General features: G+C 45.7%; 1 protein-coding gene across 5 annotated transcripts in view; it reads right to left on the reverse strand.

The window, feature by feature from the left end:
* fip1l1a (FIP1 like 1a (S. cerevisiae)) overlaps positions 1 to 24,855 on the reverse strand; it is a 127,391-nt gene extending 102,536 nt beyond the window's left edge. For all 5 annotated transcript variants that reach the window (XM_038791180.1, XM_038791179.1, XM_038791177.1 and 2 more), the window contains exons 1-3: positions 24,649 to 24,855; positions 24,446 to 24,491; positions 5,743 to 5,806 (exon numbers count right to left, since the gene is read on the reverse strand). In XM_038791180.1, coding sequence (XP_038647108.1) covers positions 5,743 to 5,806; positions 24,446 to 24,491; positions 24,649 to 24,736 — 198 coding nt within the window. In that variant the 5' untranslated portion in view covers positions 24,737 to 24,855. The remainder of the gene's footprint in view (positions 1 to 5,742; positions 5,807 to 24,445; positions 24,492 to 24,648) is intronic.
* Between the last annotated feature and the right edge of the window lie 965 nt (positions 24,856 to 25,820).

Consider the following 25,820-nt stretch of genomic DNA (forward strand, 5'->3'; position numbering starts at 1 on the left):
TCCAGTTGGGGAACACTTCAGCAGTCAAGGACATTCAGCCTCTGATCTCCGGGTCAGCATTCTACAAGGAGGCCTTCAGGAGACGCGACAACGCAAAATTGCTGAGCAAAAACTTATAGCTAAGTTCCGCACGCATGAATGCGGACTCAACCGGGATCTGGGATTCATGTCGCATTACATTCGGCCCCCACCAACAAGCCTGGACTTGCAGAGGCCTACCGACTGAACTGGCTTGGGACAATTCACACCTCTTTAACCTGGAGTTACCTCTCTCTCTGCATCTTTGATGATTTGATTGCCTGCAGGTGCTCGCATTCCGGGGCATCTCTGACTGTGTCTATATAAACATTTCTGGAACAAGCCTTTCCATTCACCTGAAGAAGGAGCCGTGCTCCGAAAGCTCGTGTTTGAAACAAACCTGTTGGACTTTAACCTGGTGTTGTAAGACTTCTTGCTGCATTTGGACATGGACTGCTCCATTTTATGAGGAATCACAAATGGTGCTGAACATTGTGCAGTCATCTGTGAACATCCCCACTGGTGACCTGATTTTGGAAGGGACGTCATTGCTGAAGCAGCTGAAGATGGTTTGGTCTCGGACACTACCCTGAGGAATGCCTTGCAGTGATGATTGACCTCCAACCAGCACAACCATCTTCCTTGGTGTGATGTTTGTTCGACTCCCACCAGTTGAGCTTTCTCCTGCTGATTCCCAATGACTCCAGTTCAGCTAGAGCTCCTTGATGCCATATTCAGTCAAATGCTGCCTTGATGTCAAGGGCAATCCCTCTCACTTCACCTCTGGTATTCAGCTCTTTTGTTCAAGCTTGAACCAAGGCTGTAATGAGGACAGGAGCGGAGTGACCCTGGCAGAACCCAAACTGAGCATCCGTGAGCAGGTTACTGCTGAGTAAGGGTCGCTTGGAGCACTGTTTATGACTCCTTCCATCACTTTGCTGACAATGAAGAGTAGACGGATAGGGTGGTAATTGGCTGGGTTGGATTTGTCCTGTTTCTAGTGTACAGGACACACTTGGGCAATTTTACACATTGCTGGGTAGTTGCCAGTGTTGTAGCTGCACGGAAGCAGCTTGGCTAGGGTTGCAGCAAGTTCTGGAGCACAAGTCTTCAGTACTATTGCCAAAATATTGTCAGGGTCCATAGCCTTAGCAATATCCAGTGCCTTCAGCCATTTATTGATATCACGTGGAGTGAATCATATTGGCTGAAGACTGACATCTGTGATGCTGGGGACCTCTGATGGAGGTGGATCATCCACACGGCACTTCTGGCTGAAGACTGTTGCGAATGCCTCAACCTTATCTTTTGCATATATGTGCTGGACTCCTCCATCACAGATGGGGATATTTGTGGAGCCTCCTCCAGTGAGTTATTTAATTGTCCAACACCATTCAATGCTGGGTGCGGCAGGGCTGCAGAGCTTCAATCTGATGTGTTAATTGAGCAATCACGCATCTTCACCAGATTGTAACCTTAATTTTTGGCATGCCTGATATTGCTCCTGGCATGCCCTCCTGCACTAATTCCTTCATCCAGGGTTAATTCCTGGCTTGGTGGTAATGGTAAGTAATGGGGGATATGCCGGGCTATGAGATTGCAGATTGTGGTTGAATACAATTCTGCTGCTTATGGCCCACAGCACCTCATGGATCCTCAGTCTGAGTTGCTAGTTCTGTTCAAAGTCTGTCCCATTTAGCATGGCGGTGGTGCCACACAACACTATGGAGGGTACCTCAGTGTGAGGACGGGACTTTGTCTCCAAGACTTGTGCGGTGGTCACTTCCACCGATACTGTCATGGACAGATGCGTCTGCAGCAGGCAGGTTGGTGAGGATGAGGTCAATTTTGCTATTCTCTTGTTGCTTCCCTCACCACCTGCTGCAGTCCCAGTCCTGCAGCATGTCCTTTAGGACCCGGCCAGCTCTGCCTGTGGTGGTATTAACGAGCCACTCTTGGTGATGGACATTGAAGTCCCCCACCCAGAGCATATTCTGTGCCCTTGCCACCCTCAATGATTTCTCCAAGTGGTGTTCAACATGGAGGAGTATGGATTCATCAGCTGATGGTGGATCAGTTTCCCTGCCCATGTTTAACCGGAAGTCATGAGACTTCATGGAGTCCTGTTTCGATGTTGAGGACTTCCTTCCCAACTTTATACCCTGTTCCTCTACCTGGTGTGTCTTGCCGATAGGACATACCCGGGAATGGTGATCATGGTGTCTGGGAGTTATGATTCTGCGAGTATGACAATGCCAGCCTGTTTCTTGACTTGCCTGTGAGACTGCTCTCCCAATTTAGGCACAAGCCACCTGATGTTAGTAAGGAAGACTTTGCACGGTCGACAGGACTGGGTTTGGCGTGGTCATTCCCGGTGCCTGGGTCGATGCCGGGTGGTCTGTCCAGTTTCATTACTATTTGTATTTTCATAGTGGTTACAACCAAGTGGCTTGCTAGGCTATTTCACAGGGCATTACCACACTGCTGTGGGGTCTGAAGTCACATGTAGGCCAGACCAGGTAAGGATGGCAGATTTTCTTCCCTAAAGGACATTAGTGAACCAGATGGGTTTTTACAACAATTGACAATAGTTTCATGGTCATCATTGGACTTTTACTTCCAAATATTTCCTTGAGCTTAAATTCCACCACCTGTCAGGGTGGGATTCGAACCCTGGCCCCCAGATCATTCTCCTGGGTCTCTGGATTACTAGTCCAGCAAGTATACCACCATGCCTCATCTTCTTGACTTTCCTAGCTGAGTGCATTCCAGACATCCACAGCAGAAGTGGAGGCAGTCTGCACCCTGTGACGATCTTGGCCGTTGCCTTATGGAGGGCCGCTACCTGGAGGCCCTGGGCTGCTTTTGGAGTCCTGCTGTGTGGCAGTAGCACCCTCTTCAGCATATGGAACTGGAGGTGGTAGGGTCACAGGAAAATCCCAAAGTCCTCTGGGTGAATGTTATGGGGTGATGGTTAAATCCCCTCGCTGGACACAGTAATTGCGTGGTGCAAATGTTACTTGTCAGGCCAAGCTTGGATATTGTCCAGGTCTTGCTGCATTTGGATAAGGATTGTATCGCAGTTGTCAAGTGGTGCTAAATATCTGAGCAGTCACCAGTGAACATCCCCACTTCTGACCTCATGATGGACGGTCATTGATGAAGCAGCTGAAGATGGTCGGGCTTTTTTACTCGCCCAAGGAACTTGTGCAGTGGTGATCTGAGACTGGAACGGAGATGATTTACCTCCAATCACCACAACCATCTTCCTTTGTGCCAGGTATGACTCCAACCAGCGGAATTTCCCTCAATTCCCATTGACTTCAGCTTTATCAGGGCTCCGTGATGCCATATATAGTTAAATGCTGCCTTGACTATTCCATGCCGTCTTGCCGCCAATCTCATCGATGGCTGCCCTCGTTGACAGTCGAAAAATCAACTAGCCTCCTGTCAAAATCCACCAACCCAGGGCAGCATGGTGGCGCAGTGGTAGCACTGCAGTCTCACGGCACTGAAGTGCCAGGTTCGATCCCAGCTCTGGGTCACTGTCCGTGTGGAATTTGCACATTCTCCCCGTGTTTGCGTGGGTTTCGCCCCCACAACCCAAAGATGTGCAAGGTAGGTGGATTGGCCATGCTAAATTGCCCCTTAATTGGAAAAAATGAATTGGGTACACTAAATTTGTTTTTTTTTTTAAATCCATCAACCGAACAGGGCAACCACCCTGATGAAGTTCAAGGAATAGGATTGCCTCAAAAGCAAATGTGAATGGTTGGGCAGTCAAATTACTCTTCATTTGTCACCAAGATGCCAGTTCAGACACACTGCAATTCAGCGTATTGTCCCATCAATGTTTCCCTGTTAACTTAACTCTTAACATCAGCCGCAACATTAAAAACAAATTTTTAATTAACTCAGGACTACTTGTAAGCAATTCCACAACGAACACATCAGATATACACTCTGAAGTCCTGCCACATCCAGCCGTGAATGGTGGTGGACAATTAAACAACTCACTGGAAGGGCAGCACGGTGGCACAGTGGGTTAGCGCTGCTGGCTCACAGAGCAGAGGTCCCAGCTTCGATCCCGGCTCAGGGTCACTGTCCGTGTGGAGTTTGCACATGCTCCCCGTATTTGCGTGGGTTTCGCCCTCACAACCCAAAGATGTGCAGGCTAGGTGGATTGGCCATGCTAAATTGCCCCTTAATTGGAAAAATGAATTGGGTACTCTAAATTTAAAAAAAAAAGAAAAAAGCATCTCATTGGACGAGGAGGCTTCACAAATATTCCCATCCTCGGATGGAGAAGCCCAGCACATCTGGAGCCCTAGCGAAACTGGAGGAAATGGGAATCAGAAGGAAAACTCTGCTGGTTGGAGTCTTACCTGGCAAACGAAGACGGCTAGGGGTTAGTGGTAAATCATCTCAGTTCCAGTACATCATTGCAGGAGTTACTCAGGGTAGTGTCCTGGGTCCAACCATCTTCAGTTGCTTCAGTAATGACCTTCTTCCATCATAAGGTCATAAATGAGAATGTGTGCTGCTAGACCTGGACAATATTCAACCTTCGGCTGACAAGTCGCAAGTAGCATTTGTGCCACACAAGTGCCAGGCAATGACCATCGCCAACAAGAGAGGATCTAATCATTGCCCCATGACATTCAATGGCATTACCATCATTGAATCTCCCATTATCAACATGTTGGGGGTTATAATTAAGCAAAAGCTGAACTGGACTAGCCAGACTGTGGCTACAATACCAGGTCAAAGGCGAGGAATCCTGCAATGAGTAACTCGACGCCCCCCCCCCCCCCCCCCCCCCCCCAAAAAGCCTGACCAACATCTACAAGACATGAGTCAGGAATATGATGGAATAGTCTCCACTTGCCTGGATGAGTGCAGCTCCAACAACTCTCAAGAAGCTTGACACCATCCAGCACAAAGCAGCCCACTTGATTGCTCCCCTTCCACAAACATTCAAACTCTCCACCACCAACGAACAGCGGCAGCCGTGTGTACCATCTACAAGATGCACCAAAGTTCCTTAGACACCACCTTCCAAACCCACAACCACTACCATCTAGAAGGACAAGAGCAGCAGATAACTGGGATCCCCACCATCTGGAGATTCCCCTCCAAGACACTCACCACACTGACTTGGAAATATATCGCTGCTCCTTCACTGTCACGGGGTCAGAATTGTGAAATTCCTTCCCTAATAGCACTGTGGGTGTACCCACAGTGGTTCAAGGCAGCAGATCATTACCACCTTCTGAAAGGCAAGTAGGAATGGGCAATAAATGTTCGCCAAGTCAGTGATGCCCACATTCGGTACATGAATAAAAAAAAATTATGTTGCCCATGGAAATATGGTCAAAAAATCCAGAAAACACGGACATTAAATCAGTCATGTTATACTGGTAGGAACTGAATGAGGGACAGAAGAACTAAGAGAAGAGATCCCCACGGAAATATCCCTCAGCCGAAATAGCAATGGCCTGAAACAGATGAACAACCCTGGTTTCTCTTGTTTTGTGACTACATAACTTGTTGCAGGAACTCAAGAGCAGGAAAGGGTCTTTCATCCCACCAATCCATCTTTATTTTGTACATGAACAGAACACCCCACCGAACTGCCACGTGCCTTAATCCTTTCTTCCTCCAAAGATACACAATTATTCCTGCACCTCATTTATACTGTTCTATACTCAATGGAAAACTTACCGTTCGCATCACCCCATTACCCCGAGTTTCTTCCATCATGGAAATTGGAGCAGGTGCATCGGCACTAATGAGAAAAAAAACATTAATTAGACATCTTTAAACTAAACAAACAAAAGCAGGTAGGAAGAGAAACAATCTTTTCAAACATGAAAATAGCATACATGGGTAACTGCTTCCAAAATTTAACACTTTTAGTACAAAATTATTCCTCGGTTGTGTCAGATTTTTGAACTGTCTTCCCCGTTTTCTTGAAAGAACATATTAGCTGGTTTGTAGCCCCCCAATAAATACCACTCTCAATAGAGTACAAAATTTATGAATTCAAGGCTCATTCTAGACGTCCACATATGATTTATTAAGGCCGACTGTGCATTTCTGGAAGGTGCATCTGTAAAAGGAAATGACCCAGACTTTGCTAAGGTAGTTCAATGCTCACTGTTATTTCTTCTATTGAAACAGACAGCAACTTTGGGAGTTTATGCAAAAATCTAGAGGTTCCAGTCAATGGGTGTATGTTCTTCCATGAACGTGCTAAGTTACATTTTGAAGAATTTTAAAAATCTAACGTCCAACAGAGTACAGTTTGTGAAGGGGTTGCCCAGTGATGAGAGCTCTTAAAACTGAATAGCGAGGATACCACTAGAGTAGTTTTACATAAGTTAGTTTATTAAGGATTGAGATTAATTATAGAAAGTGTACCGGGTAATCATGATTAACCATTAAACCTGTATTTTAGGGCATAGCAGTGATAATCATGTAAACTCTAACTGCAAGCAATGACCACAATGCATGATGGGTTTAGGCTAGCTAACTTGGCCATATTTTTGAGACACAGGAGATGCATGGTGAGCAGATTACATAGTGGATGTAAACACGTTTTATCAGTGGCCCCAAATATCCTCGAAACAATCCATGGAGTAAAGAGGATGCCAGATCTGCCATCCTGTCTCTAATGAACAATGATTGGCAGGATATTAGGATGGGAAAACAACTTAAAATGGACGTAAAACCTATGGTAAACAACAGGTGACAGGATGAGGCTCAATCATGGGTTGATCACAATTTTATTGGATAGGTTTGAACACGACAGCTTCAGGGATTGGATGGAGTCCAACTGGGGTGGGCTGATTTTTGGAAATTATACCTTTTTTTAAAATGTTAGAGTACCCAATTTATTTTTCCCAATTAAGGGACAATTTACTGTGGCCAATCCACCTAGCCTGTGCAAACTCTACACAGACAGTGACCCAGAGCCGTGATCGAACCTGGGACTTTGGTGCCATCAGGCAGCAGTGCTACCCACTGTGCCACCATGCTGCCCCCTGGAAATTGTATAATTGACGTGATTTTATCAGTGTTCATTCTTCCCAATAACCAACAATATAGTTTGTACAGATTTTTCTCCTTTTTCACCCCCCCCCCCCTCCCCCAATGACAAACATGGTCACAAACATCCCCCACCTTTTCTCAAACTCCCGTGCTGAGCCCCTTAACTCATACTTTATCTTCTCTAACTGCAGGAAGTCAGTAAGAAGTCTTACAACACCAGGTTAAGGTCCAACAGGTTTGTTTCAAACACTAGCTTTCGGAGCACTGTTCCTTCCTCAGGTGAATGAAGAGGTATGTTCCATCTGGTATGCACCCTGTGCACCACCTTAAACTGTATGAGGCTCATCCTTGCACAAGAGGAGGTCCCGTTTACCCTTCGCAGTGCCTCACTCCATACTCCCCAATTGATCTCCATTCCCAACTCCGCTTCCCATTTAGAACAAAGAACAAGAACAAAGGAAATTACAGCACAGGAACAGGCCCTTCAGCCCTCCCAGCCTGCGCCGATCCGAATCCTTTATCTAAACCCGTTACCTATTTTCCACGGATCTACTTCCCTTTATTCCCCACTCGTTCATATATCTGTCTAGATGCATCTTAACTGATGCTATCGTGCCCGCCTCTACCACCATCCTCTGCACAAAAAAACTTTCCATGCACATCTCCCTTAAACTTTACCCCTCTCACCTTGAAATTGTAACCCCTCTAATTGACGCCCCACTCTTGGAAAAAACTCGTTGCTATCCACCCTGTCCATACCTCTCAATTTTGTAGACCCCAATCAGGTCCCCCCTCAACCTCCATCTTTCCAACGACAACAATCCTAATCTACTCAACATTTCTCCATAGCTAGCACCCTCCATACCAGGCAACATCCTGGTGAACCTCCTCTGCACCCTTTCCAAGGCATCCACATCCTTCTGGTAATATGGCGACCAGAACTGTACGCAGGATTCCAGACATGGCCGAACCAAAGTCTTATACAACTGTAACATGACCTGCCAACTCTTGTACTCAATACCCCGTCCGATGAAGACAAGCATGCCGTATGCCTTCTTGACCACTCTATCAACCTGCGTTGCCACCTTCAGGGTACAATGGACCTGAACACCCAGATCTCTCTGCACATCAATTTTCCCCAGGACTCTTCCATTGACCGTATAGTCCGCTCTTGAATTGGATCTTCCAAAATGCATCACCTCGCGTTTGCCTGGATTGAACTCCATCTGCCATTTCTCTGCCCAACTCTCCAATCTGTCTATATTTTGTTGTATTCTCTGACAGTCCCCATGCTATCTACAACTCCACCAATCTTAGTATCATCTGCAGACTTGCTAATCAGACCACCTACACTTCGTCCAGATCATTTGTGTATATCACAAACAACAGTGGTCCGAGCACTGATCCCTGTGGAATACCACTAGTCATCTTTCTCCATTTGAGACACTCCCTTCCACCACTACTTTCTCTCTCTCCTGTTGCCCAGCCAGTTCTTTATCCATCTAGCTAGTACACCCTGAACCTCATGCAACTTCACTTTTTCCATCAACCTGCCATGGGAAACTTTATCAAACACCTTACTGAAGTCCATGTATATGACATCTACAGCCCTTCCCTCATCAATTAACTTTGTCACTTCCTCAAATAATTCTATTAGGTTTGTAAGACATGACCTTCCCTGCACAAAACCAAGCTGCCTATCACTGATAAGTCTATTTTCTTCCACATGTGAATAGATCCTATCCCTCAGTATCTTCTCCAACAGTTTACCTACCACTGACGTCAAGCTCACAGGTCTATAATTCCCTGGATTATCCCTGCTACCCTTCTTAAACAAAGGGACAACATTAGCAATTTGCCAGTCCTCTGGGATCTCAACTGTGCTCAAAGATGCTGCAAAGAAATCTGTTAAGGCCACAGCTATTTCGTCCTTCGCTTCCCTCAGTAACCTGGATAGGTCCCATCCGGACTTGGGGACTTGTCCACCTTAATGCCTTTTAGAATACCCAAAACTTCTCCCTTCCTTATGACCAAGAGTATTTAAACATCCATCCCTAACCTCAACATCCATCACGTCCCTCTGCTTGGTGAATACCGATGCAAAGTACTCATTAAGAATCTCACCCATTTCCTCTGGCTCCACGCATAAATTCCCTCTTTTGTCCTTGAGTGGGCCAATCCTTTCTCTAGTTATCCTCTTGCTCCTGATATACGACTCCTTTTAGCCCTCTTTATTGCGCGTTTGAGATTTGTCCGATTGACAATTTGAGATTGACACTTTCCCGATATTCCTCCAAAGCTTCATCAGTTTTAAGTCGCCTAGATCTTATGTATGCTTCCTTTCTCATTTTAGCTAGTCTCACAATTCCACCCACCATCCATGGTTCCCTAATCTTGCCATTTCTATCCCTCATTTTCACAGGGGCATGTCTGTCCTGCACTCTAATCAACCTTTCTTTAAAAGTCTCCCACATTTCAATGTGGATTTACCCTTAAACAGCTGCTCCCAGTCCACATTCCCTAGCTCCTGCTGAATTTTGTTATACTTTCCCCAATTTAGCACTCTCGTCTTTGTCCATGGGTATTCCAAAACTTACGGAATTGCGATCGCTATTCCCAAAGTAATCACCAACCGAAACTTCAACGACCTGGCTGGGATCATTCCCCAATACCAGGTCCAGTATGGCCCCTTCCAGAGTTGGACTATTTACATACTGTTCTAAAAAAACTCTCCTGGATGCTCTTTACAAATTCTGCTCCATCTCTGCCTCCAACACTACACGAGTCCCATTCAATGTTGGGGGAAGTTAAAATCTCCAATCATGACCACCCTATTGCCCATACATTTTTCTCTAATCTGTCTACATACATGTACCTCTACTTCATGCTTACTTTTGGGAGGCCTGTAATAAAGTCCCAACAATGTTACTGCACCCTTCCTATTTCTTAGCTCTACCCATATTGCCTCAGTGCTTGAATCCTCCATAGTGCCCTCCTTAATCACAGCTCTGATATCATTTCTGACCAGCAATGCAACTCCTCCACCCCTTTTACCTCCCTCTCTATCCCTTCTGAAGCATCTATACCCTGGGATATTTAGTTGCCAATCTTGCCCTTCCCTCAACCAAGTCTCAATAACACCAATATCATCATATTCCCAGGTATTACTACAAGTGCTAAGTTCATCTGCCTTACCTGCTACACTTCTCGCATTAAAATAAATGCACCTCAGACCACCTGTCCCTTTGCGTTCATCATCTCTTCCCTGTCTACTCTTCCCCTTAGTCACAATGTGTTTATTATCTAGTACCTTACTGGCTTTAGTTGCTGCCTCTTTACTGACGTCTAACTTCTTAATCTGGTTCCCGTTCCCGTCCCCCTGCCACAACAATGTTAGCAAAAGCACCCTCCTAGGACATTGGTTCCAGTCTTGCCCAGGTGTAGACCATCCTATTTGTAATGGTTCCACCTCCCCCAGAATCGGTTCCAATTTCCCAAAAATCTGAACCCCTCCCTCCTGCACCATCTCTCAAGCCACGTATTCATTCTGACTGTTCTGGAATTTCTACTCTGACTGTCTTGTGGCACTGGTAGCAATCCAGAGATTACTACCTTGGAGGTCCTACTTTTTAAAACTTGGCTCCTAACTCACTAAATTCTGATTGTAGGACCTCATCCCGTTTTTTACCTATATCGTTGGTGCCTATATGCACCACGACAACTGGCTGTTCACCCTCCCCCTTCAGTATATCCTGCAGCTGATCCGAGACATCCCTGACCCGTGCATCCAGGACGCAACATACCATTCAGGAGTCTCATTTTAGACCACAGAAACGCCCGTCTACTCTCCTTACGATTGAATCCCCTATGACTATAGCCCTGCCAGTCTTTTTCCTGCCTTTCTGTGCAGCAGAGCCAGCCACGGTGCCATGAATCTGGCCACTACTGCCTTCCCCTGGTGAGTCATCTCCCCCAACAGTATCCAAAACGATATAACTGTTTTGGAGGGAGGTGACCGCAGGGGACACCTGCACTGCCTTCCTGCTCTTTCTCTGCCTTTTGGTCACCCATTCCCTGTCTCCCTCACCAATCCTAATCTGCAGTGTGACCAACTCACTGAACGTGCTATCACGACCTCCTCAGCATCGCGGATGCTCCAAAGTGAGTCCATCCGCAACTCCAGAGCCGTCATGCGGTCTAACAGGAGCTGCAGTGGACACGCTTCCCACACATGAAGGAGTCCGTGTCCCTGAACTCCCACATTGAGCACGAGGAGCATAACACGGGTCTGGGATCTCCTGCCATTTTTACACTTTACCTTAACTGATTACAAATATAATATCAAATTATGAATAAGTGAAAGGAATAAAGATTTTACTTACCAATCACAACACTTAACAAAACACGAAGAGTTAAATTTCTCCCAGCTACTGCTAATTGGAGCACGTTCCTTACCAGCCAATCAGGTCACTGCTTTCCCCTTGATCTTCACCACCCGCTCGCCTCCCTGCTCCCCGAGCCACTTATATATATCCCCAATTCTTCCCTCCCCTTCCACATCCGGAAGCAGCAGTCGCTCCAGCAGGGTGTATCCCGGCAATCTAGGGAACCCCTTCCAGACCTTTCGTGCAAAGTCCCTAACCTGTAGATACCTGAACTCAGTACCCCTCGGCAGCTCTACCCTCTCCCTTAGCTCCTCCAGACTTCTTCCAAATACAATTCCCTTACCTTGACCAACCCCACTTCCCTCCACCTCCTGCATACACTATCCATCACCTCTGGCTCAAACCCATGATTCTCGCACAGCGGCGTTAGCACCGACATCCCATCCACCCTAAAATGCCTCCTCAGCTGATTCCATTATCTCCACCATGGAATGCACCACTGTGCTCCCTGAATACCTACTCAGAGCCATTGGCAATACTGCCATCACCATGGCCATCACTAGACCCCGTACAAGATTCCTCGTCCATCCTAAACCACTCTACCCCTTCTCCTTCCCACCACTGCCACACCTTGTCCACATTCGCCACCAAATAATAATGAACCAAATTTGGCAACGCCAACCCCCCCCGCTGCCTCTGCAACAGGGTCCTCCCCACCCTCGGCACATTCCCTGCCCATGCAAAGTCAGAGATGACTGTGTCCACTTTCCGAAAAAGGCCTTTGGTATAAAGATCAGGAGAGCCTGAAAGATAAACAAGAACCTCGGCAGAATATTCATTTTCGCCACTTGGACCCACCCCGCCAACGTTAAGTGCAGTGTATCCCACCTCTCTAGATCCTCCCTGGCCTCCTCCACCAGCTTGGTTAAGTTCCACTTGTGGAGCCCCGTCCATTCCCTCGCTACCTGAATCCCCAAGTACCTAAACCTATCCCTCGCTACCGTAAATGGCAGACCACCCTAAATTCAACGGGAAAAGTTCGCTTTTCCCTACATTCAGCTTGTATCCTGAGAACCCTCCAAACTTCCCCAACAAGATCCTTCCCATACTCTCCAACGGATCCGAAACATACAGCAAGAGGTCATTGGCATAGAGCGACACCCGATGCTCCCTTTGTCCCCTCATTATCCCCTGCCACTCTGCCAACCCCCCCCCCCCCCTCCCTCCCCAGAGAGCAATCGCCAATGGCTCTACGGCCAGCGCAAACAGCAGCAGCGACAGCGGGCACTCTGCCTTGTACCCTTGTGTAAGTCAAAGCTTCGTGAGCTCATATCATTCGTCCTCACCCTCGCTCTTGGCGCCACATATGTCAGCCCAAACCTTCCCAAAACTTCGAACAAATACCGCCACTCCACCCGAGCAAATGCTTTCTCCGCGTCCATGGACACCACCACCTCCGGTACCAGAGCCCCCAACGGATTCATCACCACATTTAACAGCCATCTTATATGACTTGTGAGCTGCCTGCACTTCACGAAGCCGGTTTGATCTTCTGTAACCACCCCCGGGACACAATCCTCCAACCTTTCCACCAACAACTTAGCCAATACTTTCACATCAGTGTTCAATGGTGATATGGGTCTATACGACCCACTTTCCACCAGATCCTTCCCTTTTTTTGGGGATTAGTGTGATTACTGCCTGCTTCATTGTCTCTGGCAACTCCCCCTTCTCCAGTGCTTCATTAAACACCCCCAACTGATGTGGTGCCAGGTCCGCCGCAAATTCCTTATAAAATTCTGCCGGGTACCCATCCGGCCCAGGGGTCTTCCCCGACTTCATACCCAATACTATCGAGCACCTCCCTCAGCCCCAGGGGCTTCTCCAATGCCTGCCTCTTTGCTTCCTCCACCTGGAGAAATTCCAGCTCATCCAGAAACCACCCCAGCCTCTACTCTCGTCCCGTATTGAACTGAATATCCAGCCAGTGGGGTGCATGGCCCAAGATAACTATCCCCGCATACTCTGCCCCCTCCACCCCAACCAAAATCTCCCGACTCGCTACAAAGTAATCAATCCTCGAAATGCACCTTATAGACGTGTGAAAAGAAGGAATACTCCCATCCCCCTAGGTTCTGAAAGTGCCATGGATCCTCCATAGCCACCCTCTTCATAAACCCCCCCAGCTCCCTTCACATTCGTACCCTACCCATCGACCTGGGGCTCGATCTATCCACCCTCGGCTCTAGGACACAGTTAAAATCTCCTCCCATGATCAACTGGTACATAGCCAAATCCGAGATTACTGCCAGCAGCCCCCTTATAAAACCCACATCATCCGGATTTGGGGCATACACATTTACCAACACTACCGGTGCCACTTCCCCTTCCCCGGCCATCCCTCTTGCCCTTCTCCCCAACCACTTCACGTCCATTCAAACTTTTCACCCCTACAACTCCTTACGATCTCAACATTGAACAGAAACCATTCCCCCCCCCCCCCAACGTCACCCATAATTTCGCCGGGTAGAGCACCCCAAACCTGATCTGCCACCGGTACAGCACTGCCTTGGCCTTGTTGAAACCTGCCCGACGTTTTGCCAACTCGGCTCAGATGTCCTGATAAATCCAGACATTATTTCCCTCAAGTCGCAGCTACGCTTCTCCTTGGTCCACTGTAAAATTCTCTCTTTCTCAGGAAAGGGTTAATTCCCACCGCAGATATTGCTGGATCTTTCTGGGTAATGTTCTAGGTCAGCAACAAGAGCCTTTGCTTTGTCACTGACCATAAAATCTGGGCCATTAAGCAAAGGCTTTCATCACTTGTTCCGGTTGACAGAAAAAAAAATCCCACACATTTGCGGGAGTACCCTGACCAAAGTCCCTTCTTCAACAAATGCCAGTAAAAACAGGTAAGCTAGTCATTCCTCTCATATGAAGTCTTTTGGGATCTGGTTGCAGTGTTTCCCACATTAGAACAGCAAACACACTGGATATGTGATTCTGAAGTACTTCAGAAATTCTTCAGGACATGATAGCATGCAACATATTTTTTAAAAATAAATTTATGAGCACCCAATTCATTTTTTCCAATTAAGGGGCAATTTAGCATGGCCAACCCACCTAGTCTGCACATCCATGGGTTGTGGGGGCAAAGCCCACGCAAACATGGGGAGAATGTGCAAATTCCACATGGACAGTGACCCAGAACCGGGATCGAACCTGGGACCTCCGCCGTGCTGCGCTCTGCATGCAACATTTAAAGGCAAATACGGTCTTTCTTTATCTTGTTAATCAAAGAGGAGCAGGTGCTGTTTTTGAAACCTTCCCCTTACAACTTATAGATTTTGTTTTGGTAAGCAGATGATATTTCAAAGAAGGCTGCTGTAATGCACTCCCTTGACAGCCTGATGTCTAGTGGGATACAGAAATAAACCAAACAAGCTTGTAAGTCCTAGGTACAATTCCTATTCTGTGCTAAATTAATCAGTCTGGGAAATAACTATAATAGGTGTGGCAGCTGAATAAGGTATAAAAGAAACAAAAGCTGTCCAGGGGTACAAAAATAAGGATCTGAGGGAGAGGGGAGAAATCAGCAAAAGTTCAAGACTGTTATTTCATCATCTTAGCTGGAAACTACATGAAATACGCCGCTGCCACTCACTGTCTGGGTTCATACTTCTATACAAAAGGAGAAACCAAAGCCTTCAGGAAAGGAATACTTGGGATAGAAAAACAGTGTTTGAGAAATGCAAATCAAAAATACAAAACATTAATGTGATGACACAGTAAAAAAAAAAACAAATAGGAACTCTAAATACTCCACGTTAGAAAAACAATCAACTGTGTTGAGGATGAACTGCATTCAAAGAAAGTGGACAATCTGGACTACATTTTGAATTCAGGCTTCAACTCTTTTCCAGAAAAAAAATAATTTCACAAAATGTTCTTCCCTGAAAGAAAAAGGGTGTCACAAGTATCCAACTCACTGCCCACATTTCAGGCAAGTGGCCAGATTTTTCTTAAAGAATTGGACTTTACAAAACAAGAGAAAGCCATTGAACCCCCATAACCACTAGCCCATTCAAGTTTGAACACTTAAACCTTCGTCCATCTCTTATTTACTTTTTGAAATATTTATCCTCTTTTTACATAAAAGCTATTATGAATTCTGCAACAAACGTGAATGGTTTCTGGCAGGGCATTCCATACCCTGAAAACCTGTTGAGTATTTTTTTCTGCGAATCCTTTCAGTGATGATCTTCAATTGATGCCCTATACTGGAAATAGTGTGTCCATTTACCTTAGCAAAATTATTTTATCTTCTCCATCCAGAATGCTTCTCATATTTCGCTGTCTCAGTCAGAAGTCAGTTTTTTGGTCATCCCTTACTCATGTTGTTTAGGGAAGGAATTCAGCTGTCCTTACCTGGTCTGGCTGACATGTGACTTCAGATCCACAGCAATGTGATTGACTCTTAACTGCCCTCTGATATGGCCTAGCAAATCATTTAATTCTAGATAATGCCCACATCCCATGAAGGTTACAAAAAACATTAAAAGCTCTCATTCTGTGATCATTGAAAATATTTTCTATGCACTCAGAATAACCTTCACTTTGTTTCTAAAGGAGGGTCCGCAAACCTGGATACTTCAACTGTGATATACTCCATGATTTGCATAAGTTTAAAATTTCTTCTTTGCCTCCATGAATAAAACCTAGGTTTCTGATTATTTGTTCAGATTGTTAAAATGAGGGACAAGTACTGAAATCTAGAGTTCTCTAATTTATTAATTTTAAAATATGTTACCATTGCCATATTGATACTCGAGATTCACTCCTTTCCTAAATGTACCATTTCACATTTTTCTGCATGAAACTTCATCAGACACAATCTAGTAACCTGACTCTATCCTCCTGTGCAATTCCACAGTCTTCTGGATGGTTAAACTACCTATCATCAGGTAGTAAAACCATAGGCTTCCCATTTAGTGGCACATTATCTTGTGCCTTACATTTATCAACAAGTTTCCTATGTGGCACCTTAACAAAACTTTTGAAAATCCATATACCCAACATTCACTCATTAATATGAGGCTAGCAAACACCATGAACCCCTGGACAGCTTTTGATCCTTTTATACCTTATTCAGCTACCACATCTATTATAGTTATTTCCCATTCAATCTCTTAATTATTTAAAACCGCACAAGTTTCGAGCACTCCAGTGGTCTGGCCCATTTAAAACCCAACCAAACTAAAGATAAGGAATGTCTGCATTTGGCCACAAGCCTGTTTGACATAAATCGAAACAGTGGTAGGAATTTGATAATCAGCTTCATAAATATGGGGGGAGCTGAGAAATAGAAAGGGTGCAGTAACATTGTTGGGACTTTACTACAGGCCTCCCAAAAGCGAGCATGAAGTAGAGGTACAAATATGCAGACAGATTATAGAAAAATGTAGGAGCAATAGGGTGGTTGTGATGGGAGATTTTAACTTCCCCAACATTGAATGGGATTAGTGTAGTGTTGGAGGCGTAGATGGAGCAGAGTTTGTAAGGAGCATCCAGGAGAGTTTTTTAGAGCAGTATGTAAATAGTCCAACTCGGGAAGGGGCCATACTGGACCTGCTATTGGGGAATGATCCCGGCCAGGTGGTTGATGTTTCAGTCGGTGATTACTTTGGGAATAACGATCACAATTCCGTAAGTTTTAGAATACTCATGGACAAGGACAAGAGGAGTCCGAAAGGAAGAGTACTAAATTGGGGAAAGGCAGAGTATAACAAAATTTGGCAGGAACTAGGGAATGTGGATTGGAAGCAGCTGTTTAAGGGTAAATCCACATTTGAAATGTGGAAGTCTTTTAAAGGAAAGGTTGATTAGAGTGCAGGACAGACATCTTCCTGTGAAAATGAAAGATAGAAATGGCAAGATTAGGGAACCATGGATGACAGGTGAAATTGTGAGACTAGCTAAGATGAAAAAGGAAGCATACATAGGATTGAGGCAACTCAAAATTGATGAAGCTTTGGAGGAATATCGGGAAAGTAGGACGAATCTCAAACGCGCAATAAAGAGGGCTAAAAGGGGTCATGAAATATCTTTGGCTAACGGGGTTAAGGAAAATCCCAAAGCATTTTATTCGTATGTAAGGAGCAAGAGGGTAACTAGAGAAAGGATTGGCCCACTTAAAGACAAAAGAGGGAATTTATGCGTGGACTCAAAGGAAATGGGTGAGAAACTTAATGAGTACTTTGCATCGGTATTCACAAAGGAGAGGGACAAGATGGATGTTGAGGCTAGGGATGGATGTTTTAATACTCTCGGTCAAGTTGTCATACGGAAGGGGGAAGTTTTGGGTATTCTGAAAGACATTAAGGTGGACAAGTCCCCAGGACCGGATGGGATCTATCCCAGGTTACTGAGGGAAGCGAGGGTCGAAATAGCTGGGGCCTTAACTTTGCAGCATCCTTGAGCACGGGTGAGGTCCCAGAGGACTGGAGAATTGCTAATGTTGTCCCTTTGTTTAAGAAGGGTAGCAGGGATAATCCAGGGGATTATAGACCTGTGATCTTGACATCAGTGGTAGGCAAACTGTTGGAGAAGATACTGAGGGATAGGATCTATTCACATCTGGAAGAAAATAGACTTATCAGTGATAGGCAGCATGGTTTTGTGCAGGGAAGGTCATGTCTTACAAACCTAATAGAATTCTTTGAGGAACTGACAAAGTTAATTGATGAGGGAAGGGCTGCAGATGTCGTTTACATGGACTTTAGTAAGGCGTTTGATAAGGTTTCCCATGGCAGGTTGATGGAAAAAGTGAAGTTGTATGGGGTTCAGGGTGTACTAGCTAGATAGATAAAGAACTGGCTGGGCAACAGGAGAGAGAGAGTAGTGGTGGAAGGGAGTGTCTCAAAATGGAGAAGGGTGACTAGTGGTGTTCCACAGGGATCCGTGCTCGGACCACTGATGTTTGTGATCTACATAAATGACCTGGAGGAAGGTATAGGTGGTTTGATTAGGAAGTTTGCAGATGATACCAAGATTGGTGGAGTTGCAGATGGCGAGGACTGTCAGAGAATACAACAAAATATAGATAGATTGGAGAGTTGGGCAGAGAAATGGCAGATGGAGTTCAATCCAGGCAAATGCGAGGTGATGCATTTTGGAAGATCCAATTCAAGAGCGGAATATATGGTCAATGGAAGGGTCTTGGGGAAAATTGATGCGCAGAGAGATCTGAGAGTTCAGGTCCATTGTACCCTGAAGGTGGCAACGCAGGTTGATAGAGTGGTCAAGAAGGCATACAGCATGCTTGTCTTCATCGGACGGGGTATTGAGTACAAGAGTTGGCAGGTCATGTTACAGTTGTATAGGACTTTGGTTCGGCCACATTTGGAATACTGCGTGCAGTTCTGGTCGCCACATTACCAGAACGATGTGGAGGCCTTGGAGAGGGTGCACAGGAGGTTCACCAGGATGTTGCCTGGCATGGAGGGTGCTAGCTATGAAGAAAGGTTGAGTAGATTAGGATTGTTTTCGTTGGAAAGACGGAGGTTGAGGGGGGACCTGATTGAGGTCTACAAAATTATGAGAGGTATGGACAGGGTGGATAGCAACAAGCTTTTTCCAAGAGTGGGGGTGTCAGTTACAAGGGGTCACGATTTCAAAGGTGAGAGGGGGAAAGTTTAAGGGAGATGTGCATGGAAAGTTTTTTACGCAGAGGGTGGCGGGTGCCTGGAACGCTTTACCAGCGTAGGTGGTAAGAGGCGGGCACGATAGCATCATTTAAGATGCATCTGGACAGATATATGAACGGGCGGGGAACAGAGGGAAGTAGATCCTTGGAAAATAGGAGACAGGTTTAGATAAAGGATCTGGATCGGCGCAGGCTGGGAGGGCCGACGGGCCTGTTCCTGTGCTGTAATTTTCTTTGTTCTATTCACCTTAAGCTAATTTAGGCCCTAAACTTTGGACTTCTCTTGCAAAAAAAAAAAAATCAGTCCTTCCTCCTTTAAGATGCTGCTTAAACTTACCTTTTTAACCAAATTTTTGGTGGCCTGTCCCAATATCTCCTCAGATGGCTCAGTGCCATGTTTTGCTTTGTAACACTCCTTTGAAGACCTATTTTCTCCCCCTATGTTAAAGGCATAATATAAATGCAAGCAATTATTGCTGTTGAACTGACCCTGAAGTACTTTAATTATGCAGTTCCACTGTGTACCCAGTTGTTGCTATTCAATGCATTTAAGCAATTAAAATGACCTGGACAAAATTGTTGACTACTGTGTTGCTAAATGAGCTACATAAAATAAAACAGAGTCACCATTCAATTCCCACTCTTCTCATCAGTTAATCTTAATTCAGATCACAAGGATCATAGAATTGTTTTCAACAACTTTGGCTGGCGAAAGAAAAACACAACTCAGGTTCCCACTACTAATCACAAAGCTGGCAAGTGCATAAGTGAGGTTGAGACTTGGAGGTGAAGTGTCAGATTGGATGGTCTGATGCCAATTACAGAATCTGCATTTGAGCAGGTTGGTCAGTGTTATAAAACTGTATAGCAGCATGATTTTGAAAGAGAAGTTAATTGGGGGAAACATGCTTAAAATCAGGATCAGAATTGTTTAATCGCTGAAGCACTGGACTGTGTAAACTGGGGAGCAATTTGATATATTGAAATGATATATAGTAGGTTACGCTCGCCAAGTTTTATTTCAGAAGCTCATGCGTCTCAAATGGTTCAACTGGCATATTGCCTATTGATTATGGAGTATCTTAGAGGCAAAGAAGGCTCCTGGTTCAAGTCAGTCTGTAACATGCAAGCTGTCACTCGCTAGTTTAGTTGCAGACCTTTGATTGAGGAAAAAAGTACAACCACTAGACTGTTCATTACTACCTAGCGAATGTTAAATATGCATGCGGATATCAGACAAAAGCAAAGCTTGGATAAGAGGTTATGTTGTAAACAACCTGTAAGTAAACGTTTAGGCACTTGGACAAGATACTAGATGGCAACTGCCCCCCCCGAGCAAATGGCAACACGACCCCCACCACTCCACAGGGTGCAGCAGCCGACCTTCAGCCCAGAACTGCCTGCAAGCAATCAGCGAGGTGAAGGTCAAGGCATCTGTCCCTACACCCGCCTGCAGCTCCGGCCAGTCCAATAGCTGAATATGGCTTCTAGGAGGACGGGCTCCAAATACACATGCAGGACCCCCAAAATGGTTAAAACTATCCTCCAAAACCCTTCCAGCTTTGAGCAGGTCCAAAACGTATGTACATGGTTCACAGAGCCCCATTGCTGGCAGACATCCTCCAACAGCCAGTTCATCCTAGACTTTGTACGGTGCACCCTGTACGCTATCTTCAGTTGCTTCAGACCCAGTCTCACACACAAAGTTGAAGCGTTTACCCTCCGTAGCACCTCACACCACAATCCCACCTCCAGCACCACACCCAGCTCTTCTTCACCATAACCCCCTCCATAGACAACCTATACTCCTCCAAAATGCTCCCGTAAATCACCAAAACGACTCCCCTCTCCAACTCCATTGCTGTCAGCACTGCCTCCAAGAAGAGGAGGCGGGTGTCATCAGGAACATCGGGAAGACCTTCCTCGCAAAATCCCACATCTGCCTATTCTTAAAACTTTCACCCAACACGAACCCAAACTTCTCACTCAGCTCCTCCAAGCTCGCAAACCGCCCTCCCAGAAACAGATCCTTCATCTCCTTAAATCGCTTTCTCTTCCCATCCCCGGAACCTTGCATCCAATCTCCCGACTCAAACGCATGATTCCCCCAATCGCTACGCCACCGACCAGGCTGCCAAAAAAGATAGTGGGCTGGATTCTCCACTGTCGGGATTCTCCGTTGCGCTGGCAGCCCACCCACGCCCAGGGATTTCTCGACAGTTTGGGCTGCCCATAATGGGAAACCCCATTGGCCGACTGAAGGAGAATCCTATCAGCGGGGGCCGGGGAGCTGCACCAGAAAACTGCTGTGGCGGGATGGGGAATACTGCCCAAAGTCTTCAACAGTTGGAACAAAATTAAACAGGAACAATAAACTCAATTCAAAACAGATACGTTGCTTGAAGGGTAACTTGTCAAATGACATCAGTAAAGGTTTACCTCCTTGACCGTCTGCTGCCTTTGCCATGGTTGACCATACTGTCACCTCCAACACGTTTCCACTATCCCCCAGCTGAGTGGGGCTGCTTTCACCTGGTTCCACTTTTAGCTATTTATCTACATCTAGAGAATAACTTGAAATTGTTTCTCTTCCTGCTTCTGCATTATTACCTCTGCTCCCCAAGGATCCAATCTTGGTCCCCTCTTATTTCTCAATTTATATGCTGGCTCTCTGCATCATCCAGGAGCACCATGGTGGTTTTCAAATGGAAGCTAACACCCAGCTCTAACACACCACTGCCTCTCTTCTTCTCCCCATTGTTGCTAAATGGAGACTGAGCATCCAGCACTGATGAGCAAACATTTCCTCTAGCTACGTATTAGGAAGAATGAAGCCATTGTTTTTAGTATCCATTCCAACCTTTGTTCTGAACTACTGGTTCCATCGCTCGCCATGGTGACAGTCTGAGATTGAGGCTGTGTGCTGTATGTTTGCAACTTTAGTATCACATGAACCAGAATCAGTTTCCGACCTCACATCTGTACCATCACTAAGATCGTCCATTTTCACCTCGATCATTGTACAACTTTGCCCCTCTCGGCTCATCTGCTTGCAAAAGCTTAATTTGTGCCTCCAGACTCTAGTATACCAATACACTTGTGGCTGGGCAACCACATTCTACCCTCCTTAAACTTTAGGTCATCTAAAACTCTGATTCCATGCTTAATTGACACCAAGTCCCATTCCTTTTTTTTTATAAATGTTTTTATTCAGTTTTCGTATTTTATATTGAACAAATTACAAATTGTTAGGAGAGAGAAAAAAAAACAAACAAACACGCAAAAATTAACATACATATTTACAGGTAAGCATCTTCGTAGTAGTAACTGCGCCCCCCCCCCCCCCCCCTCAACATGTTTATTTAGCTTGGTTTTGGGCCTTAGCTAGCCATCGAACCCCCGTAACGAACCTGTAGCCCCCCCCCCCCCCTCCCGCTACCTTCCCCCGACTATTCTTCCTCTTGTACATTGGCCACAAATAGGTCCCGGAACAGTTGCATGAATGGCTCCCACGTTCTGTGGAAGCCGTCGTCCGACCCTCGGATGGCAAATTTGATTTTCTCCATTTGGAGAGATTCCGAGAGGTCGGACAGCCAGTCCGCAGCTCTGGGCGGTGCTGCTGACCGCCAGCCAAACAGGATTCTACGGCGGGCGATCAGGGAGGCAAAGGCAAGGGCATCCGCCCTCCTCCCCAGGAATAGATCTGGCTGTTCTGAAACCCCGAAGACCGCCACTATCGGGCATGGCTCCACCTTCACTCCCACCACTTTGGACATTACCTCGAAGAAGGCTGTCCAGTACTCCACGAGTCTGGGGCAGGACCAGAACATGTGGGCGTGGTTGGCCGGGCCTCTTTGGCACCGTTCACATCTGTCTTCCACCTCCGGGAAGAACCTACTCATACGGGTTCTTGTTAAGTGGGCTTTATGTACCACTTTTAGTTGCGTCAGGCTGAGCCTTGCGCACGTGGAGGTGGAGTTGACCCTATGCAGTGCTTCGCTCCAGAGTCCCCACCCGATCTCCATCCCCAGGTCGTCCTCCCATTTCCTCCTTGTTGCGTCCAGTACGGTGTCGTCCCTATCTCCAAGTCCCATTCCTGTGCTTGCAGTTCTACTTCGGTTCCTGATGAGCAATATCTTGATTTAAAAATTCTCAGCATCGTTTCAAACTACCTCCATATCTCTAATCTGCTCCAGCCCCACAAGCTTCCGAGATACTGACACTCCTAATTCTGGCGTCCTGACCATCCCCGATCTTAATTGCTCCAATATTGGTTGCTTTGCCATCCCATTGCCTCGGTACCAAGCTTTGGAATACCCTCCCTATACCTCTTGGGTAGCACAGTAGTTAGCACAGTTGCTTCACAGCTTCAGGGTCCCAGGTTCAATTCCCAGCTTGGGTCATTGTCAGTGCAGAGTTTACACGTTCTCCCCGTGTCTGCGTGGGTTTCCTCCAGGTGCTCCAGTTTCCTCCCACAGTCCAAAGATGTGTGGGTTAGGTGGACTGGCACTGGTAAATTGCCCTGAGGTTAGGGGGACTGCAGGGTTACTGGGATAGGGTGGAGGTGAGGGTTTAAATAGGGTGCTCATTCCATTCCAAGAGCCATTGCAGACTCAATAGACCGAATGGCCTCCTTCTGCACTGTAAATTCTGAAATCTCTTCATCTCAACCTAGCTTTCTGCCTTGAAGGCACTAGAAACATACCTCCATGACCAAGACTTTGGTCATCTAACCCAATATCTCCTAATGTGGCTTGGTGTCATAAGTTCTCCAATATGCCTATGAAGCAACTGTGGACTTTTATGTTGAACAGTATTATATATTTATTGGTATAAATAAAATCTGCTGATTCTGCTCCTCATCACCTGTAGTCAGAAACTACTTTAGCTTGAACTGCCTTTGGTTAAGAGAGAAAAATGTATACAAATTTATACGGTGACTCCAAAGCATAGAAAGTTTTCCCTAAATGAATGGGCTTATTTGGAAAGAAACAGATTACAAATGTGATCCCTAAAACATTACTAATAAATCCAGAATCTCATTTTAACACATAAACACCAAACACCACTGCCAGCCAGAAAGTGGCTTGAATTCTGGACAAATTGATTAAGTGAATCAGAGTCCACGCACAGAGGGAAAACAGGAATTGTCAATAAATGATCTGAACGCAGCGCTGGGAAACTAAGTAGTTTAGTAAAGAAAGGTAAATAATCCACACGGGGCGGGAGTGACAACCAGATACAGGCCCAGACCATCACCTTAACTGAAATTAAAATCTCTCACCTGTCAGCAGGTGCTGTTTCCTCCTGTTTGCTTGGGTCATTTTCATCTGAAATCAAAATATCCAACGGTTAAAAAAAAATCAAACGATGAAGAGAGTGAGCGGGAGGTCAGGCAGCCCGGCGGCTTTGACAGGCCTGGGGCTCCTCTCCTTCCTCCCCCTCCCATGGTTACCCGCCGGTAATCGGCCCCGGTTCATCTCTCACCTCCGTACAGCCACTGTTCCTCATCCTCACCGAGCCCCGCATTGCCCGAGCCGTCTTCCTTCAACATGTTCTCCGCATCCGCTGACATGCTGCCTGCCCGGGATGACTAACGTCGTCGTCGCTCCGGGCCCAACTCAGATACGCAGATTCACTCCTAACCTGACCTTTAACCCAGGAAACAAGCCCAGAGCCGATACCTTTGACCCGGAAGGAGCCGCTGGCACTGCTCCTTGTTTCTGCTGCTTGGAGCCTAAGAAAGAGGTTGAGAGAGAGAGGACGGGAAACATTCAATTGCCACACTAAATATCACACGTTTTGGAATATGACTAAGTATAAACTTGGATTTTAAAATACGTTCCAAAAACAAAATACTGCTGATCCAGGAGATTTGAAATAAAATGCGGGGAGAGGCATTCAAGGCGGATTTGGATTATTTGGAAAAGAAGAATGTGCAGGGTTATGGGGAAAAGACAGGAATAGCCTTCAGTGAAGTGGTCATTTGGAGAGCCAGTGCAGACATGATGGGCCGAATGGCCTATTTGCAGTAACAGTTCTGATTCTATGAAATAAACATCTGTGGAGAGGCAGAGTTTTTTTTTTAAGAAGATGTTTTATTGATGCATTTGTAATTTTAACATTTTAAACAACCGAGAGATCCAACACGCGCAAAAAATCCCAGAGATAATGTTTTAATAACCTTTTATTAGAAGTAAGTCGCTGCCAGACCAGCTGCCTACAGCTTTTTTAGGATTTATATTAAAATACATTCTACTATAACAGGCATACAAAAACGTACATTCATGTTGCACCTTTAACATCCTTTGATATCTCAAAACTTTTACAGCAAAGCAAGCACTTTCGACATGTGGACACTGTTATAATGTAGAAAATGCTGAGTTAGTGCACAACACTGTCCTGCTAACAGCAATCAGATAAATAACTTCATAATCTGGTTCAGTGATGTTGGTTAAGGGGTGAATGATCAGGCACCTGAAGAAATCATACAGGCTCAAAACATTAACTCTGTTTCTTTTTTTTCCAAAAATATACTTTATTCATAAAATTTATCATAAACTTTACAGAACATTTCAAATTGTTTTGACTGTGCATTTCCATCCGAGTTACATTCATTTGTCTTTCTTCAATTCAATTGGGATAACGTTACACATGTA

Source organism: Scyliorhinus canicula, chromosome 3, assembly GCF_902713615.1.
Source record: "Scyliorhinus canicula chromosome 3, sScyCan1.1, whole genome shotgun sequence".
Classification (NCBI taxonomy): Eukaryota; Metazoa; Chordata; class Chondrichthyes; order Carcharhiniformes; family Scyliorhinidae; genus Scyliorhinus; species Scyliorhinus canicula.